General features: G+C 36.5%; 1 protein-coding gene across 1 annotated transcript in view; it reads left to right on the top strand.

Annotated features, from left to right (window-relative positions):
- Window positions 1-19184, top strand: part of LOC122632685 (protein phosphatase 1E) — a gene marked incomplete at its 3' end in the record, with an annotated part of 53460 nt that overhangs the window by 20069 nt on the left and 14207 nt on the right. The window contains exon 8 of the mRNA XM_043819811.1: window positions 17430-18086. Coding sequence (XP_043675746.1) covers window positions 17430-18086 — 657 coding nt within the window. The remainder of the gene's footprint in view (window positions 1-17429; window positions 18087-19184) is intronic.

The raw sequence follows: 19184 nt of genomic DNA on the forward strand, positions 1-19184 counted from the left end.
GCGGTCGACGACCTCTTACGACGTTTTCCTAGTGATCCGTTTGCTAGCTGGACTCGAGACGCGTTCCAGGTATCGTAAAGTCACTTCTTCGAACATCACTAAAACTCCACGTTAAGAACTCCGCGTTAACCTACGGAGTTCATAAGATCGCAATTGTATAGAAAAGTGTAAACCCTCAAGAGACAAACTTATCCACGATCGTCAAAGGAAAATCGACAAACTTCGTTTAAAAGTATATAAAGTATACCTATCACCATAAAAAAATCCTTTCCCCTTTCGTTCAACTTCGTGACACTTGAACGTGTCAGCTAAGAATTTCGGCGAATAAATCAAACGGAAATATTTCGAGCGGTTCGGCGTATCGCGGCGCGGAATGCGAGCAAAATAAATTGGATCTTAGCCAAGGAACAGCCCAAGATACCGATTTTCTCTCTGAGGTATCTACTCTCTCTCTTTTTCTCTCTGGTCATTCAGAGAAAATTTTCACATGTTTTTATTTTATTTTTTTTTTTATTTTTTTTTTATTTTCTCTCTTTTTTTTTTTTTTGTAACGTTTCGAAATGAATAATTTTATTCTCGTTGATATATGTGTAATGTATTTCATTTTTAAAGATATAAATACTTATATATAATTTATTTGAAAAAATCAACTCTATAATCAAAAAACGGACCTTTTGCGTTTCTTTTTATTTTTCTTTTCTTTTTCCGTTAATATTTCGTACTACCACCACCCTGTTCGTCAACCCAGACTGTCGGAGCTTGAGTTGATGATGTCACCCTTTGAATTCTCTTATAGGGAGTGGTTAATCGTCGCGAGACGAGCAAAAATATAAATTCTCTCTCTCTCTCTCTCTCTCTCTTTCTCCCTCTCCTCTCTCTTTCTCTCTTTCTCTGTACTTCTCTCTATATATGCTCGCGTTTATATTTCACGCATGCCCTCGACAAACGTCATACGCACCATCTGGTATGCTTCCTTGTTCATTGGAAAGTGTCGACGCGTTCCCTTCGCCACGCCCATTACGTCTACGTTAATGAGAATCGCAACCAAAAATTTCTACCAATTATGATAAAAGGGATGAAATGGTTTTTCTTTCCTTTTTTTTTTGCAGTTAATTACTCTTTGTTTACTTTCGATACAGATAGGATACGATATTGGTTATGATTATGAAGCTTGGAAGATATCATTCGAAACTCTATTTTGTTAAATAAATGCACGTGTGTGTGTATATATATATATATATATATATATATTAAATAATAGTATTTACAAAAAGAAAAGAAAACTATTCTTCGTAAAAGCTTATTTTTATTTTCATACTATATATTTTATATGGATATATTTACATATTAATAGGTACATTAACGTGCATTCTATTTTTCGTTGTAGTATTATAGTTCACGTCGTTGCATAAATAAAAAAAAAAAAAAATAAAAAAACAAATTACAAATAAAAAAGAGAAAAATAATATTTATGATTTTTTACTACAATAACCTAACAATAACTATGATTCAATCTAATAAGCCTAATGTTAGAATTCAACATGTTACTTGATTAACACATAAATCCTAGATTCTAGGAACTGCAATTGAAATTCGGTATTGATAATTATTCTAACGTTGCTGAAAAAGGAGAGAAGGAGGAGAACTAGGAAATTGAATTGTTCGTCACGATTCTATTGACGTTGCGCACGCACTAAACACACTCCTAATTAGTCGACTAGGGTGCGTTGGCATGTCACAATTACTTCCTTCGTTACTATTTGTCCAAAGGCATTTGTCGTACGTTCTTCTAAAAGTAAATAAGAAAAAAAAAAGAAAGAGAAAGAAGACCTCCTTGAAACAATACTTATATTTTATAAAAATGTTTGATTTTTTTTTTCTTCCTCATTTTTTTTCTACGGACAAATAGTTGAAATTTTTCCAAGAGACATACCGTCTATTTGACGAACACTTTGAAACTCACTAAGAGTTTACCGAGACATATCGTTAGAAACAAATTAGACGGTAACTGTACTCCTACCGGTATTCGTCACTTCCGGTTTGAATTTCGCGTTACAAGCGAGGGAAGTATCAACTACGTTCCACATACTCTCGTTAGTCCCCAATTCAAGAGGAATCTCTCTCTCTCTCTCTCTCTCTCTCATTTTTCTATTTTTCATCAACAAGTCGAATTATTTCTTTAATTATACTTGAAACATGGACTATTTTGTTGGTTGATGGGAATAAAACGAAAAGATAAACAATAGTGGTAAGATTACAAAAATTACACATTCCACAATTAGTACGCAATTCAAGAGAAATATCTGCCTCTCTCTCTCTCTCTCTCTCTCTCTCTCTCTCTCTCTCTTTCTCTCTCTCTCTTTCTCCCTCTGTAATTTTTATTGAAGTCAAATTATATCTTAATTGTAGCTACAGAATGAGAATCATTTTGTTGATTGATGAAAATAAAATAGAGGAAAATAAACAATAGTAAGATTAACAAATAATAAATCCTCGAGATTCCTTTGAATTAGTCCCCAGTTCAAAGGAATCTTTTTCTCTTTATTTCTGCCTCTATTTATTTTTCATTAAAGTCAAATCATTTTCTAATTACACCTAAAACGGTGATCATTTTTTTAATCGATGTGAATTAGAAACGAAAAGATAAACAACAATAGTAGTAGGATAAAGAATATAATGCATATATTACTCTAGACTAGGATTAAAAAGAGTAGAGTTACGCAAATTGGAGCGTCGATTGTATTCGAAGCATCCACTGGGAGAAAGGCTCTTAAAGTCGGACAAACTGAAATCGCTCAGCCATAATGATTATACTACGCTCTTGAATTCTTCGACTCTCATAAAGTTAAAACGAAGAAAGAAGAAGAAGAAGACGAAGAAGATGAAGAAGACGAAGAAGACGAAGAAGAAGAAGAAGAGGAGGAGGAAAGGAAATAATAGAGAATAGAGAATAGAGAATAGAGAATAAAAGAATAAAATCGTTCAAACGAGTACAATGGAAAGACAAAGAAGATGAGCTAACTATAAGAGAGATGAGATGCATCGGTCGGTTCCGGTTCACTCTGATCGAAATTGCCGAAGCTAAACCTTCGAAAGAAAAGAAGTACAGTCGTTCCACTCGAGAGACGTTCAAGATATATGTGTGTGTATGAGTGTACGTACGGGTATTTTATATATATATATATGTATATATATAAATATATGTGTATATTCTCTCTATCTATGCTCGTCTAGACGAACCGTTCGGTCCTTTCTAACTTTTCTCGATTAGTAACCGTCGTCTTTCGTCGCGTGTCGGCGAACTTAAATCGTGTCGCGTGTATTAAGTGGTCAAGGTTTTACTTAGTCAGATATCAGTGAACGGTAAGCTCAATTAGCGTATCTAAGACATTGTTATCCTCATTGACTACTTCCTTTCATATTCCCTCTCTCTTTCTCTTTTTCATTCTTTTTTGTTTTTCCAATTTTTTATATCAATTATGAACTTCTTTGATAATCACATTCAATTTCACTAAACTGGCAAAACCTTTTCTACGACGGCTAATTATATTGTTATTCAATTATTAATTATATTATTAATTTAAATAATTATAATGATAACAAATTATATTAAAGCCTAATGATATAAAGTATATATTCGAATACATTTATGTTAAAATAAAAAAATATAAAAAAATCGAAAAATAACGTATACAAATTTATAATAAATTCTTTTTACTTTTTAATCCGCTGTGTTTAATTACTTCGACGAACGAACGATTCCATATAGTCTTCAGTCATACGTGTAACAAAAAAAAACAATTATCGATTAGACCGAAATATCAAAATAATGTATAGAGAACAAGGACGAAATTAGTGTTCTAGGCAAGGAGAAAGGCATCTCTTGAGTTAGGAGCAAGCCAATGCACTCGGCCATGAATATCATGTTCTCGAATTCCTGGTTAATGCAGAAAAGAAATCGGTGCTAAGTTTATCGTACCATTCACCGATTATAAGTTGAAAATATGAACCAAGAGAAATTCAGTATCTCGCCGGGCACGAGCCGCGAGTTACACGTATATACTTCTTAACGTGCTCTCTTTTCTTTCTTTCTTTCTTTCCTTCTTTCTTTCATTTATTCTTTCTTCGTCTCCTTCTTTCTTTTTTATTTTATTTTATTTTATTTTATTTTTCTCAATTTATCCGTTAAACAAATTCTTGTGTGATTGGTGACATTTTTCTTTTTTTTTTTTTCATTTATTTATTAATTTATATTATTATTATTGTTATTTTTTTTTTTTTTTGAAATAACGCGTTAAAGTGCATACATTTTATTTATTACATGAAGATAATCGTGTTCGTTATATCAACTAACGTCTCGTAATGAGATAATTAACAAGACATATTTCAGTGTGAGTCTCGAAAAGGGAAGTTCGTGATCGTTCTTCGTTGTTTAGAAAAGCGACAGGTTAACGGCAGGTGAGAGAGAGAGAGAGCTCGTTTAGCTCGAAGTGATACGTTCGTAAAAGTTTGCCGCTAGTAACTACACATCAGTAACATGCACAATACACACACGCACGATATCAACGGGCTTGCCGCGCATCTATAATATTCTTCAATTATCTTTGTGAGTCACCGACTCTCGATTGCAAATCAGGGGCTCTGTGTGTGTCATAAAGATCGAACGAGGATAGCGTTTGTTGTTCAGCACCTTACTTTAAACGAATTGTATTATTTAACAGGGTCATTTTTTTTTTTAGAATTGTGTAGGATTGTTAAGTAAAAAAAAAAAGGAGAAAAGAGAAAAGAGACCAAATAGAAAACGAATATAAAAGAAAAGAAAATGAGAAGAAGTCGGATCGTTAGATCCGAATAGTCTTTCTTAATTATAATATCTTCGTTAAAAGGAAGAATAGAATATATATATATATATTTTTTTTTTGTATCTTTGAAGAACTGCTCTCATTGTCGTAATCGTTGCCAACCTTCGCCGTATATAAGAGCAACGTCATACTTATTATTTATCGAGATCGACGACGACGTCGTTAGTGAAGTTTAACGAGAATTATAACGAACCTTTTTTGTAAGTAACGTAGTTTTCTGTGAGTCCGCGTTGATTCATTGTGTCATTGTGAAAGACGTCGAGAAATAATTTTAAGTTAGACCTTTTGATGCATAAGATTTTTTTTTCCATTTGTTTAACAATTGTTATTTCAAAAAATGTGTGTTAATTCTGTCAAGCAATATGCACAATATAAAAGTTGCGTTATCATAACTTTTCTCTATAAAATTTTGTTATAAAAAGAACATGGTAACTGTTTGTTAAAATAAATGTTACAGGTAAAATTACACCGTCGTTCTTTTTGTTACGAAATATTGTTATAAAAAGAAGAAAAATGTTACATTAGCTATTTAAAGAGTAAACTACAAAATTATGATAGTAATAAATCTAAAGATATACGAATTATAGTAGTTTCATAGTATTACATTATTATAATTTTTTCTTTTTCTTTGAGATCTTTATTATTATTAAAAAAAAAAAAAAAAAAAAAAAAAAAAACTATACTATCTGTAAAGTGTAAATATTAACATTATCATAATGTTTTTGACAAAATTTGATAACAAGAAAAAAAAATCTACATTGTTACATAAGCACATAAAACTACATTAAATTTTAACACGGTTCCTATATATGATACATTTAGGGCGTTAATAAGATAAGATAAAATTAGTAGAAAATAGATAGGCTATATATATATATATATATATATATATATATATATATATATATACTAATCGGTTATTCGTTTTACAGTATATCCGCGTCCTTACGGTCAGAACAAATATTTTCCCTAGGAGGGAGACCGCTCGTTGACGGGGCTTCGGATTTTCCGGTCTGCACGAAAACGCAATTTCATGAGGCATTTTGGCTAGGTTCCAACGCGGCAAGTTTTTGTGTACAACCAACCATCAGGCAGGGTTAATACTCAAATCCTATTTATTTGCCGTCGAGCTTGTTATATCTCTGTTCTTTTTTTTCTTCCTCCCGTCTCTCTCTCTCTCTCTCTCTCTCTCTCTCTCTCTCTCTCTCTATCTCTCTCTTTATTTCTATCTCTTTAGATACACTTGCAACAAAAAGACGTGCCTGATAGCGAAATAGAGAGATTAAAACATTCCCCTATTTCTTCAGCTTCGACTCGTTCGAATATCTGCCATTCCATTCGAGTAGTACTGGATTCCCACTCGCAAATTGGATTATCTCGTCAACAAATGGCGAATATTGGTGATATCTGGTGATGATATCTCGCGATACGATTGAGTACGTATTCTCTTATCAAAGAGAACAACGTAAAAAATCGCGATAATCCTTGTTAAGGGACGTAAGGATAGGGTTAGATCTATATATGTAAAAGATAGTTCATAATTGTATCGATGTTTGACATGGGCTTGTAAAAAGTGGCCTGATACCTATATAAACACGTTTTCGCGTATCGACGTCAGGTTCTTAGTGATTCATGCTCGTGGAATGTACGATGTGGTAATCGTCATGAGCAGAAACCGTGAAGAGAGAGAAAGAGAGAGAGAGAGAGAGAGAGAGAGAGAGAGAGAGAGAAGCAATATAACGTTGTACAGGGGGAGGGTGGAGAGAGAGAAGAGAGATAGATAGCTAGAGAGAAAGAGAAAGAAAGAAGAGGTAAATTGGAGGTACAAGAAGAAGCAATCGGTGTAGTGTCTGCACGCTTCGCCGATTCCCTTCCACCATTTCCACCTCCCCCGAGAAGTCGCCCGGATGTTACGTCACGTTTGACCCGGTGCAACTCTGAGTCTCCTGGCAGCGGTGTTAGCTGCACGTTGCACACAGAGTCCTCTCCTTATATACGATATACCGGTCCCTGTTTTCTGATATAGCTACAATATACATACCACCTATATACGAGAGAGGAAGATGCTCCTCTTCTCTTTTTACTCAGACAGATCGAAATTTCTTCGATCAAAAAAACCATTATCGGTTTCGTCTATCGTTTGATTTTTTATTACGAATACATATTTATTCGTATCTTATTCTCGTTGTCGATCAAATATCATTGGGTATCAAAAAATTTCGTCAAGATTAGCGCTAAACGTTTTAAGTTTCATTGAGAGATAATGGAGATACGTTAATGCGAAACGTTTAGGTGATTCATCATCATCGTAATAATCGCAATCATCGTCATCGATTAGCTTGAGAACTAACCGGAATTATAAAACCTTGGCCCAACTTCACATATACCTCGGTTATTTTCTCGATGTTACCCTCGAATAATCATTGACATCGTTTCGAACAAGCGAGTCTTATCTCGCTCTCTCTCTCTCTCTTTGCCTCATTCTATTTTTTTGCTTTTCGATGGAATGATTATCGAAATTAACGAGTTCGGGATAAATTCGATTTTAAGGTGTTTCGCGCGACGTATGAAGATCATTTATAGTCGTAACGCGTCATGTACGATTAAATACTAATTAACCAGAAGGTCAATTAACGGATTATAAACTTGTCGCTGCCCAACCCAAGGGGAAAAAAGCCAGAAGGAAAAAGGAAAAAAAAAAAAACGAAAAAGAAAAAAGGGCGTGTTCGTTTGAAATTACTCGGGCACGCTAGGAAGAACGAACACGTGTGGGGCTAAATCGACGCTATTTTCCGACCTTGCTCCACTCTTTACCCTTTCGCTCTCTATCTTTCTCTTTCTATCTCTATCTCTCTTACTCTCTTTCTCTCCCTCTCTCCCTCTCTCTCTTTCTGTCTCTCTGTCTTCTCGCTTTTCTCTTCCCCCGAGTACTTTTAATGTAATTGTCGAGCGCGTTGCCAGTTCTCGTTAGCGACCTTTGTCTCGTTACCCTATAGCCAACCTAATAGGTAAAACCTTTTTCGTTTGACGTCGATCATGGACTTTTTGTAATTTCGAAGAGCACGAGAATTACGTTCTACATTTTTTGACAATATAAAATATAAATGAACGAAGAAGCCGAACGTGAAAAATTTCATCTTCGTCGTAAAACGAATAATTAGTTTTTGATAATTCCGAAAATTTATTTTAATTATCTCATTTGCTTAAATCGTTCGAAGCGTATATTACATACGTATGTATCTATGTACATACGTATGTACGTATATATGCATGTATGTACATCGTAGATTACATTACAATTAGATTATAAAAGTAAATATAATATAACGTCGGGTTTATCGTGTATTTCGAACGTGAACTATACGTTGGTAACGAGAGAGCAACCGAGCAGGACCAGAAAACCGGTACGGAGTTTTATCCGACGAGAAACGCCAGATAAGCTCTTCTCTCTTTCTCTCTCTCTCTCTCTCTCTCTCTCGCTCGCTCTTTCTCTGTTTCTCTTTTTCTCTCTCTTTATCTTTCTACTCTTCTCTTCTCTCTGGTATTAATCGTGCGAAAAATTACGTAGGACGCAAGAAACTCGTTACGTTACCGTACACTTTTATTCAAATACATACATTGACAGGATCGTGATTTTGAGAAAGAGAGAGAGAGAGAGAGAGAGAGAGAGAGAGAGAGAAACAAAGAGTTTTTTATCGATCTTATTTTACCTTTCTCTGAAAGAAAGTTTCCGAAGAGTTGAGAGAAAGAGGAACCCCCATCGATCAATGTTCTTTCTCGCGTATGATGTATCGACATATCGCAAATCAACGAACCGTGAGAACTCGTAGAATCGATTCCTCCATTAACGTGAAGAAAGAATCTTTACTGTTTATACCTTTCGATAGAAATTCTATATACAACTTCTATTGAAATATATGACTGAACGTTGGAGAATAGTATTAAAAAGGTCAGTTCAAAGTTAGAAGGAAACAATGCTGTTGAGAAATCGTATTATTCCGATCGATCAGAATTTTATCCACGCTGAACTGACGAACTTTCGTTTCTCATGTGTATATACTTTAACTTTATTTTGTTGTTTATTATCGGATATCTCGAGATTATTCGATATAACGTGTATACTATTAAAGGGAAAGTATATACCGAGCAATATAAATAAGGAGGGGTTGAGGGAGTGGTAGGCTATCGAGAGAGGGTGGGAAAGAGAATAACCCAAAGTAACAATCTATGTATTAAGGGTGAATCCAACACACACATACATACGTACATAAAGTTAGGATCGAAGGGAAACCCTATTATTTCTTCTAGCGTGAGACAGGAGATATAAAAATTGTCATTGGGGAAACTTAGATCTCAGAGATGTTGGATTTTCGCCTTTAATAGTAAATCAGGAAGAAGCTGTGTACTATGTACTATGTTACTCGAAAACAGGAATCTCGATACGTTGAGAGGGCCGAAGAGGAGGAGGAGGAGGAGGAGGAGGAGGTTGGTCGGTCGGTTGGTTGGTCCGAGTCATCATCGATCGTACTCGTTAAAAAACTTTCTACGGTGAAAGTCCGTCGGGGTTTCTCGAATGCATAAAGAGAGATAGAAAGAGAGAGAGAGGGAGAGAGAGAGAGAGAGAGAGAGAAATAAATGACTCTTACGTGGCGTATCGGTGAAAATTTACCGATCGAACGGCGATTTCGCTCGCTCGACGGCTTCGAGTTTCTCTTCTCTGTGGTCTTCGATTACTTTAAAATCCTTGATGTTTCTATTGTACGAACCGCGCAATATGAGATTTCTGGTACAACCAGCTATCTAGATATCTAATATCTGAAAAAATAGAAAAAACGAAAAAGTGTTATTTTCGAAGTTGACGGGGAATAAATAAAGAAAGGGAAGAAGAAAGAGAAAAGAGGAACGTCATCGTTAAATAGTAACAAAATATTTGGAGGAGAGGAACGGACCCGTTGGTATCTTCCTTAAAAGATAAAGGAGGTTCGCGCGTAGCAACCGGTTGGGGGTAGCGAGAACGAAGTTCTCCTCGTAAGTCCTTCGTAGTTGAAGAAGGAAAGGGTCGTCGACCAATGATATCGCTCGGCGAGGGTGAGCGCTAGCCAATGAGGTTGCTCCGGCGTTCTCCTCCGGAGCGGCGGCGAGCGAGGGTGGCGTGACTCATCGTCGGTGCGTTACGCTTCGCTTCGGCGTTCCCTCGGTCTCGCTCGGTGGTGGCGACATCCGGCGGCAAGGGAACGCTCCGCAGTCGGTCGCGACACGCCACGCCCGGCGCAACACACGAGTACGAGAGTACACGAGTAACGAGTACGAGAAGTACGACGAGAGAGGACGGATTAACTAAAAAGTTCCTATATTATTAACGCGAACTTTTTTAACGTGCATTTTTCTTTCTCTTAAATTCTCTCTCTTTTGATCAGTCAACGAAAGAAATCTCACGTCTTGATTCGTCTAATTTCGTCTGATTTCGTTTCGTACTGTTACGCTTCGTTTCGTTTCGTCGTCACGTTAAAAAGAAATATTATTTACCTATCCAGAGTCCATTATATATCGCGATAGTCTTTACGAACGCGCGCGCCAGACTCCTACGAGTCTGCGCGAGCCCGCTCTTCTTTACGCCGCGAGATTTTACCTGGCCTACGACGACGACCACTTCTCGACCGGCTTAGGTGAACCGATTAGTGTTTTATTGTGACACAACACGTCCTACCGGCGGAGGAGACTCATTTTTTTTACAGCCTTACTCCCACCCCTTCCCGGAAAAGTGAGTCGACATCCTCCCAATCATTTTTCTAATTCTTCTTCTTCTTTTTTCCTTTTCTACTTTGTATTTAATAATTTATATATATATATATATATATATATATACATATCTATACGCATACACACACACGCATATATTCATAAAATGAATATAAAAACAATCTCGATTTATATCTTTACAGAAAAAAAAAACTTGGACGGAATTTTTTCAAATTTTTCATATTTTAGCCGGATTTCCCGCGGGAGTGTGCGTGTAGTCGAACAATTGATGAATGTTTTTTAAAACATTCCATTAACGAATGTTTTATCATCGAATCGAAAGTATTGAAGAACGTATATCTTTGATACGCGCAAGCCTTTAAATCCTTAATCCAATAAATGGTTCTCGTCTTAAACATAACTACAAAGTATTAAACATATCGTTCATTACGTTAACATTTTGTTAACAACTTTTTATACTTTGTTATATACATATATATATTTTTAGCTTCTCGTTCGATCGTAAATATATTCAATCTTTATACATAATGTATTTAATATATAAAGATCGTGTTAATTCGTCTAACAGTATTAAAAGAAACAGGAAGAGCGAAAGGAACATACAAATTGTCCGCGAATTTACCTCGGTCGGTAACTCACTGTAAATACACACACACGCTCACATACACTCACATGCATGCATATGTGTATACATATATAAGCTACGAAGCATGGAAACTATAGGTGCGGCGCTTAATTGCATTTAACGTTATCATAAAATACGATTAATCTGCAGATAGGCGTGGCTAAAAACGGAACGTCACGATGAGCTGAGTTTTATTTGATCTAATCGTCGATAAAAAAATTAGGAGAAACTGATCCATTGTTTTCGTGAAATCCTCTCTGTCGATTCATTTCTTTCGATATCCAATACATCTGTATAACGTAATACCAGTCCTATAAAAAAGAGAAAAAAGGAAACAAAAACAAAAATAAAACGAAAGAAAAGAAAAATGAGGGGGATCGAGTACCGAGTATTTCCATAGAGATGTTGCAGTATAAAAATCGCATCTAAGTATCCGTAGCGGAGAAAAAGAAGAAGAAGAAGAAGAAGAAGAAAAATAAGAATAAGAAGAAAAGTAAGAAGAAGAAGAAGAAGAAGAAGAAGAAGAAGAAGAAGAAGAAGAAAAGAGCCGGTCAGGGCCGACGAACAGTTCAACGATCGTTCCGCGGATGGGACTTGATTTATGCGCGAGCTATCTGCATAATTCATACAGTTATACGGAACACGACGTAACGAGAGAGAAAGAGAGAAGGAGAGAAGAGTAAGGTGGTTAGATGCATCGAGCCATCGAGCTTAGAATTAGTTCGACGCGCGTGAACGCGCCCTCGATGTGTCGATCACCGGTTTATTCGAACTTGCTGGTATAATGGGTTTTATGAATCACGAGAGTGAGTCAGCATTGCGACGGCAGACACTTTAACGTTAGACTCCAACATTTTCTTTTAACGAATGCTTGACGTCGTTAAATTTTTCCATTTCCACGTTACACGCATTCGCGTCGAATTGAATATTAAATAAATAAATATCTCTGAGAGAATTACGGGAATTTGGAATGACGTCACGTACACGGATTAAGACTCGTTACGAAGGAAAAAAGAAAAAAAGAAAGAAAAAAATGTAAATGACGTAACCGAAAAACTTCAGTCTCTGTCGTCAAAAAACGAATGCATTTCATTTACAGGAACGTAACTCGGTCGAGTTATATATTGTAAGTAGATAAATGATTATCGACTATACGAGACAAACTAGTTTTTAGTTTTCGCGATTGGTTTACTCGTGGAAGACTAGCAGAAGAGAAGTTTCGAGAGTTGTCACGTGTCCTGCCAACGTAAGGGTGTCCAACAACCCCTCGTATAGCACGTTAAAGTGGATCGATAAAACGGGCCGTGCATTATATTTTTACACGCTTCTTACGAACAAATTTACTTTTACGAATGTGGAGCAAATAGAAGATTTAACATATATATGTAAATATAACACATACATACATATACATATATACATATATATATAGTGTACATATATGTGTATGGTTTTTCGATTTAATGAAATTTGAAGTTTTGCAAATGTTACCAATTCAAGATTGGACGTATATATGTGTATAGATATATCGTGTGCATACATACACATGTAATATATATATATATATATATATATATATATATATATATATTTTAAGTGTACATATATGTGTATTCAGGGACTTGGTAGACCGAGGACGAGCAAGAAGAGTATACATATCGTCTAGTACTCCCCCAAGAGAGTGCTTTTTAAATGCACCTCTCCTCCTTTATTGTCTACCCTCTGCCGTAATATCGCGGTTGCCACGTAATCCAATATTTCCGTGTAATTTAAACTCCATCGTAAAGAGCGCAAGTTGCGTTGTGGAGCAGCGGTTTCTCGGCTATGATCCGAATCAAGCTACGATCCTCTCGTAAAAAGACGAACAGAGAGAAAAGGACAGACAAACAGAGAGAGAGAGAGAGAGAGAGAGAGAGAGAGAGAGAGAGAAAGAGAAGACGTGTTCCGCTTCGTGAAGAATACTATCGAGGACGTTTTCAAGACGAACGAGTTTCGATATCTATCTCGTAAGATCGTCCTCGTAGAAGAGTGAAAAGAGAAATTAAAATTGGAGAGAAAGAGAGAGAGTGTCTAGAGACTAAGATAATCATTGTTCGCCGAATAAGACTATCTTTCTTGAATAGGAAATTTGTCTGAATTGTTCTCTTTTTGAAACATAAATGTCCCTTATGAATATAGGAATAAAGATGTACACCTATATATATATATATATATATATATATATATATATATATATATATATATACATAAGACGAGCGTAGGCTGTTAATCACAGAACTCTCGTCGAGTACTCAAATCGATTAGCATAATTAACTCTATTTCTTGAATGCATCGAAAATTGTTCTTTCCTTTTACGTGAAACTCTCACGAACTTAGGATGCTCACGTTCAAGTTGTAATCTCGATCTCTCTTTCTCCTTCTTAAAACGTTCTATCTTTAAAACATTTAATAGGATAGTCTACCTTTAACATCTAATCACGTTGATTTAATAAAATTACGTGTTACACTCTTAATGTGTATTCGTTTATATCTCGAATATGATCGAAATTTCTCGAACGTTCGATTGGTCGATTCGTTTGTTCGTTCGTTCGTTACGTCGTAATCATCATTATACGAATCACGTTTCTTTGATATTGCGACTGTCGATAAAAGTCCTTCGTCGACTCCCAAAAATGGCGACTTATTTTTAACGAAAGCAAGCCCCGTGAAAGCATGCCTTGTAGCTCGAGGAAACGTGTTGTCAGATCGGGCCACGTGAGTCATGAGAAAGGATTTCTCGGCGAGAAATCATTTATGGTCGTTCACCAACACTCTCCTCCACGAAACTTATCGTTTCTTATATTAATGATCGAAAATAATGAGAGTGACGTGCGTAAGTACTTACGCGTGCGCGTTCGTGTACGTCTGTTTTAGTCGTTAACGAATCTACTCGACTATTTTTTCACATTTTTCTTTTTCCTCTTCCACCACCCTCCTCTCCTCCGCATTTCTTACAAAATGAAAATATATCCTATTTTCTCTCAAACGCTATAACGTTGAAATATTTTTAACATAGAGCACATAAGTTTCACATTTCCTTTCCATATTTTAAACTCGAAAGTAGATCGATGACATCAGAGACGTATTTTACGGTTTTTTTTTTTTTCCATTACTTTTCTTACTATTTTTTTTTTTTTTTTTTAACGCACCCTCGTATTTGCGAATGTTAGGACTTTCTTAAAAAAAAAAGAAAGGAATTATGCAGAAGAGGAACGTAGAAATTTGCTTCGATGTGTGTGTGTGTGTGTGTGTGTGTGTGTGTGTGTGTGTGTGTGTGTATGTGTGTGTACGCGTGGACGGAATTAGCCCGTAAAAGAACGTTGATGTTATTAGTGGTGCAATAAATTACTATGCTGTCGCACCACCGACTCGACCCTGGACCCACCGAGATTTTATTTCGATCTAATCGTTTACGACGACAGTTTATCGCATTCGTTGAATTCATCGTTCTAACTATCTCATCTGAATCCGTTATGAGCTTTTCTTTTCGATGGGTGGATGGCATTATGCCAAAAGACGGTAACGTTATCAACATTGTTCTAGACTTTCATTCATAAGAATAATTCATTCGTCTAGAACGATATTTTTAGAATTGGGGAGATCTTTTTTAAATCGTCTGTCATGTTAATCCTTAAAAAGTATCATGACAAACATCAATCCAAGCCAACTTTAACTTTATATCACTACTGATAGTTCGAAAAAATATTTCAAAATAATAATGTTACCTTTATCATTAAATTTTTTAACTTGTATTCCAACGAAATTCATATGGGGAATTAAATTTTATAATAACGATGTATCATTATCGATTGTCAGAATTTATACAAAATTCATATGGGATAAAATTTTATTCTGATAACCTTAAATGGTTAATAATATTCTATAAACAATTGCGTTAGATCTCGATTGGATCGTATAAACGATGTTAACGCGTATAAATTCGGAATTCATTAGTATTCTGTCCTCGTAATGTCTAACATTACTCTAATTCGTGGGATGATCGTACACGCCCATTCTTTCATTACCTCGCTAAAACATTTGTAACACTTTCTTACAGAATATAAGGAAGCTGATGCGATTGGTACGATTATGACTATGACTCAGATTCTAAAAAAAAAAAAAAGAATCATGCCAGTAATTCAAATAATTATTCCAAGGAAAAATTAAAGTAAATGTTCAAAGACAATGAGAGAGAAAAAGAGAGAGAGAAAGAGAGAGAGAGAGAGAGAGAGCGGAAAAAATAAGACAAAAAATGAGCGAGAAAAAATTCGTCTTCCTTAAAATAAACTTTCTAAATATCTTTTTAAAACAAATAAAGGAAAGAAAAAAAAGCAGTACTTTATGAAAGAGAAAAATATTTCGAAGAAACGAAGTCGAACATCGAAACGTGTAACTATATTAGTTAAAATAAATTTACCGAGGAATAAACAAAAAAGAGAAAAGAGAAAAGGAATAAAAAAGATAAACGGGAATGATCAGAAATTTTACCAGACTACAACTTAACGTTAAAAATACAAGCACGTCGAGTTTCGTTTCCTTTTAAAAACCACATCGTTGAACCCCGGTCTATTCAAGATTTTCATATTTTTCATCTATTGTAGAAGAGTGTGATAGTGGTGGTAGTTGCAGCTATGATGGGTTAGGGTGGTGTGGTGTGTGGTGTGGCGTAATGTAGAAAGGGTTGGCAGAGGAGGATAGGTTTGCTTGAAAACGAACGTTTCTGCGAATGAAATCGTCTGGGTATCGGATCGAAGAAAAAGAAGGGTAGGGAGGGTGGTAGATAGAGAGGAAGTTGAAAAAAGAAGGGGGGAAAAAACGAAAAAGAACAGAAAAAATGGAGGATGGTGGTCGATGCGCGGCGCCCTTGCGAAAACCCGTCTGAAAGTCACGGGAATTAATATCTGATGGGAGCTAAAGAGAGACGGATGCTTCTCCAACGTAATAAAGTCACTGGAGCGTGAGCGAGAGAGTGGAAAAGCAGATGGAAAGCGAGGTGTGTAGAAACGAAAGAGAGAGAGAGAGAGAAAGAGAGAGAGAGAGAGAGAGAGAGGAATAGACAGAAAGATACAGAGATAGAGAAAGAGAGAAAGAGAGATACGGAGATAGAATAAGAGAGACAGAAAGATACAGAGATAGAATGAGAGAGTAAGAGAGAGAAGAAAGAGAGAGGGAGGAAGAGGGAGAGGGAATACGGATGAAGGAGATGGAATGAAGAGAGAGAGAGAGAGAGAGAGAGAGAAAAGAGAGACAGAACGTGTACGCAGGCGTCGATACGAAGAGTGCAGCGTGGGTCAATGCACCTGAAATCAGGGCCGCACGTCGTCGGGGTGCAGATTACGGGGGAAAATATTTTTTCCACCCCTCGAATTTTGTCAAGCACTCATCGAGTCTCTCTCTCTCTCTCTCTCTCTCTCTCTCTCTCTCTCTCTCTCTCTCTCTCTCTCTCTCTCTCTCTCTCTCTCTCTCTCTCTCTCTCTTTCTCTCTCTCTCTCGTCTCGGAAAACCGAACGAGTACGAACATTTTCTGCCTCACTGAGAAGAGGCAGTCACCCGTAGGTCACAGTCTGTCGTAAAACGTGTAGCTATGTTAAAAAATATCTTGGACCTCCCCGATCGTTTCTAATCGACGGGGTTCTAAGGAGGGAAGGATAACGTTCCGTGCGTGCGAGTCACGTGATTCGCTAGAACGATTGAGTTATATAAATCTTACGATAAATCGGAGTCTTGTGACTTATTTTTGTTTTTTGTTTTTTGTTTTTTTTTTTTTTTTTTTTTTTTTTGATATATTCAATGGTTTTGAATTATTTTTTCTCGTTTTTAGTCAATGTCAAATTATATCGATATATATCGAGGCAATTTTCATTTCGTCTCATTACGAGAATAATAGCCCGTTACTAATCCGACATCGATAAACTTAAGATTTACGTAATCGTGGTTTCGAGAAAAGCATGATTCACCGTTATCGAGGCAATAGTATTCCGTAATAGACGTGATCGCAACGAAACGATATAAATAACAACGCCTGTTAATGATAAGTCAACGAATCGAAAGACTATTTAAAATATTAAGTCTTATCAACGATATTTGTTTTTCTTTCTTTTTTTTTTTTTCTTTTTTATTATTTTCGTTTTTTTCCCTTTCAGACGATCCAAATTACGCCGTAACGAGCTTGATAAAAGCAGCCAAACACGCTGGCTCTTTGGACAACATTACAGCGATCGTGGTCTTCTTAACGGCACCAAGTGATATAGTAGCGAGGTCGAGCGACGCCAATTCTGTTCTCGTCGTGAAATCGATGAAAAACATGGCCGTGAACAATCCATACGTACAGAAGGATCTCAGCGATGGCATGTTCTTCAAGCAGATGAAGCAATACCAACAGCAACATCAGCAACCTTACGACAACGATCAAGAAGAGAGGCACGCTAATGGATCGGAAGAAACGGCGATGGACGACGGTGGTTTTCACGATGAGATAACCGGTGGTGGTGCTGACGGAAAACACGAAGAGAATGATGCCGCGGATTATATTTACGAGGATCTTGGACCTGAGACAGACGTCGATGCTGTCGATGACGTGGACAACGCGGACAACCTGGACAATTTGGACAATGTTCATGAAAACCCATTACTCGACAATGTTCCTGCTATTGCTGCCGATCTCTCGGATGGAATATTTCTAGAGGGAAAAAATATGCCTAAGTGTGATGAGAACAATTTCCAAGAAGAGAATGCAGCCCTCAACGAAACCCTCGAAACAACCCTCGACGACGACGACTCGCCGGCCAACAACGACATAAGTAAGCATTATTATTCTATATCTTTTCTTCTTTTTCCGTACTTTCTCTTTCTTTACTCTACCGTTTTTATCCTCTAATGTAAATTTGACTACAGTTGTTGCAAAAATATTCCAAAGCCTTATTCTCCTTATATCTTTAAGATTCCATTATATTATACGATATTGTATATATTTTTTTTTTCTTTTTTTTGTTTTTTATTACACGATTAATTCTAAATTATACGAGCGGACGTAAATAAGGTTTATGATAAAGTATGCATTTTAGAATCGAACGAAGGCAACAACTATTAACAACGCTCGAGCTCTTTGGACTTGGCACGAGAACATTAAACTTAGGTATATAATCCGTCATAAGGATATTGTGCTCGTTAATCACGGGAGGATACTATAAAATTCGAAAATAAGTTTACTGTCGTGAAACCACGCGCGACTGTATATATTTTGAGAGTAGATAGATATTATCGGTGTATCTATTGTCTGTGTGCACCGATGGAATTCCTTTCATCAAAGTTTATGAAAATTTATACGTTTCATAGTTTCGATTAACGATTAATGATTAAATTAATCTTGTCGTACCGAGCGATAAAAATCTTGTACATCTTCGTATTTACCAAAGATATCTCGCGGGAAAAATTCACATCGACGGCTCATTAGCCACCCTTTCGTTTGTGTATCCGTTACGTTTCTATATAGACGACTTTCGTCTCGGTCATTATTTCAAATTGTTTCGTGCGTTCGTGTTAGGCATACCTCTTCTTTTTCTTCTTCTTTTTCTTTCACCGTCTCGGCAAGCTCGAGTAAGAGACGCAGTGCTGCACGCTTAAAAAGAACAAATTTTATGCTTTTCGATGCTATTTCGATGCGAAGAGAGATAGAGAGAGAGAGAGAGAGAAAGAGTGGCTACTGGAAAGAGGGTCGTACTTATTTTAGAAACGCTAGAACGAGTGTCTCTCCCTCTCCCTCTCTCTCTCTCTCTCTCTCTCTCTCTCTGTCTGTCTGTCTCTTTCTCGACACGCCCGCCATGTCGTCGTCCTCGTAGTCGTTCGAAAAGAACGATTCTTCATTCCTATATTCAAACTACCCGCTCTTTTTACTCTCT

This window comes from Vespula pensylvanica, chromosome 1 (assembly GCF_014466175.1).
Source record: "Vespula pensylvanica isolate Volc-1 chromosome 1, ASM1446617v1, whole genome shotgun sequence".
Classification (NCBI taxonomy): Eukaryota; Metazoa; Arthropoda; class Insecta; order Hymenoptera; family Vespidae; genus Vespula; species Vespula pensylvanica.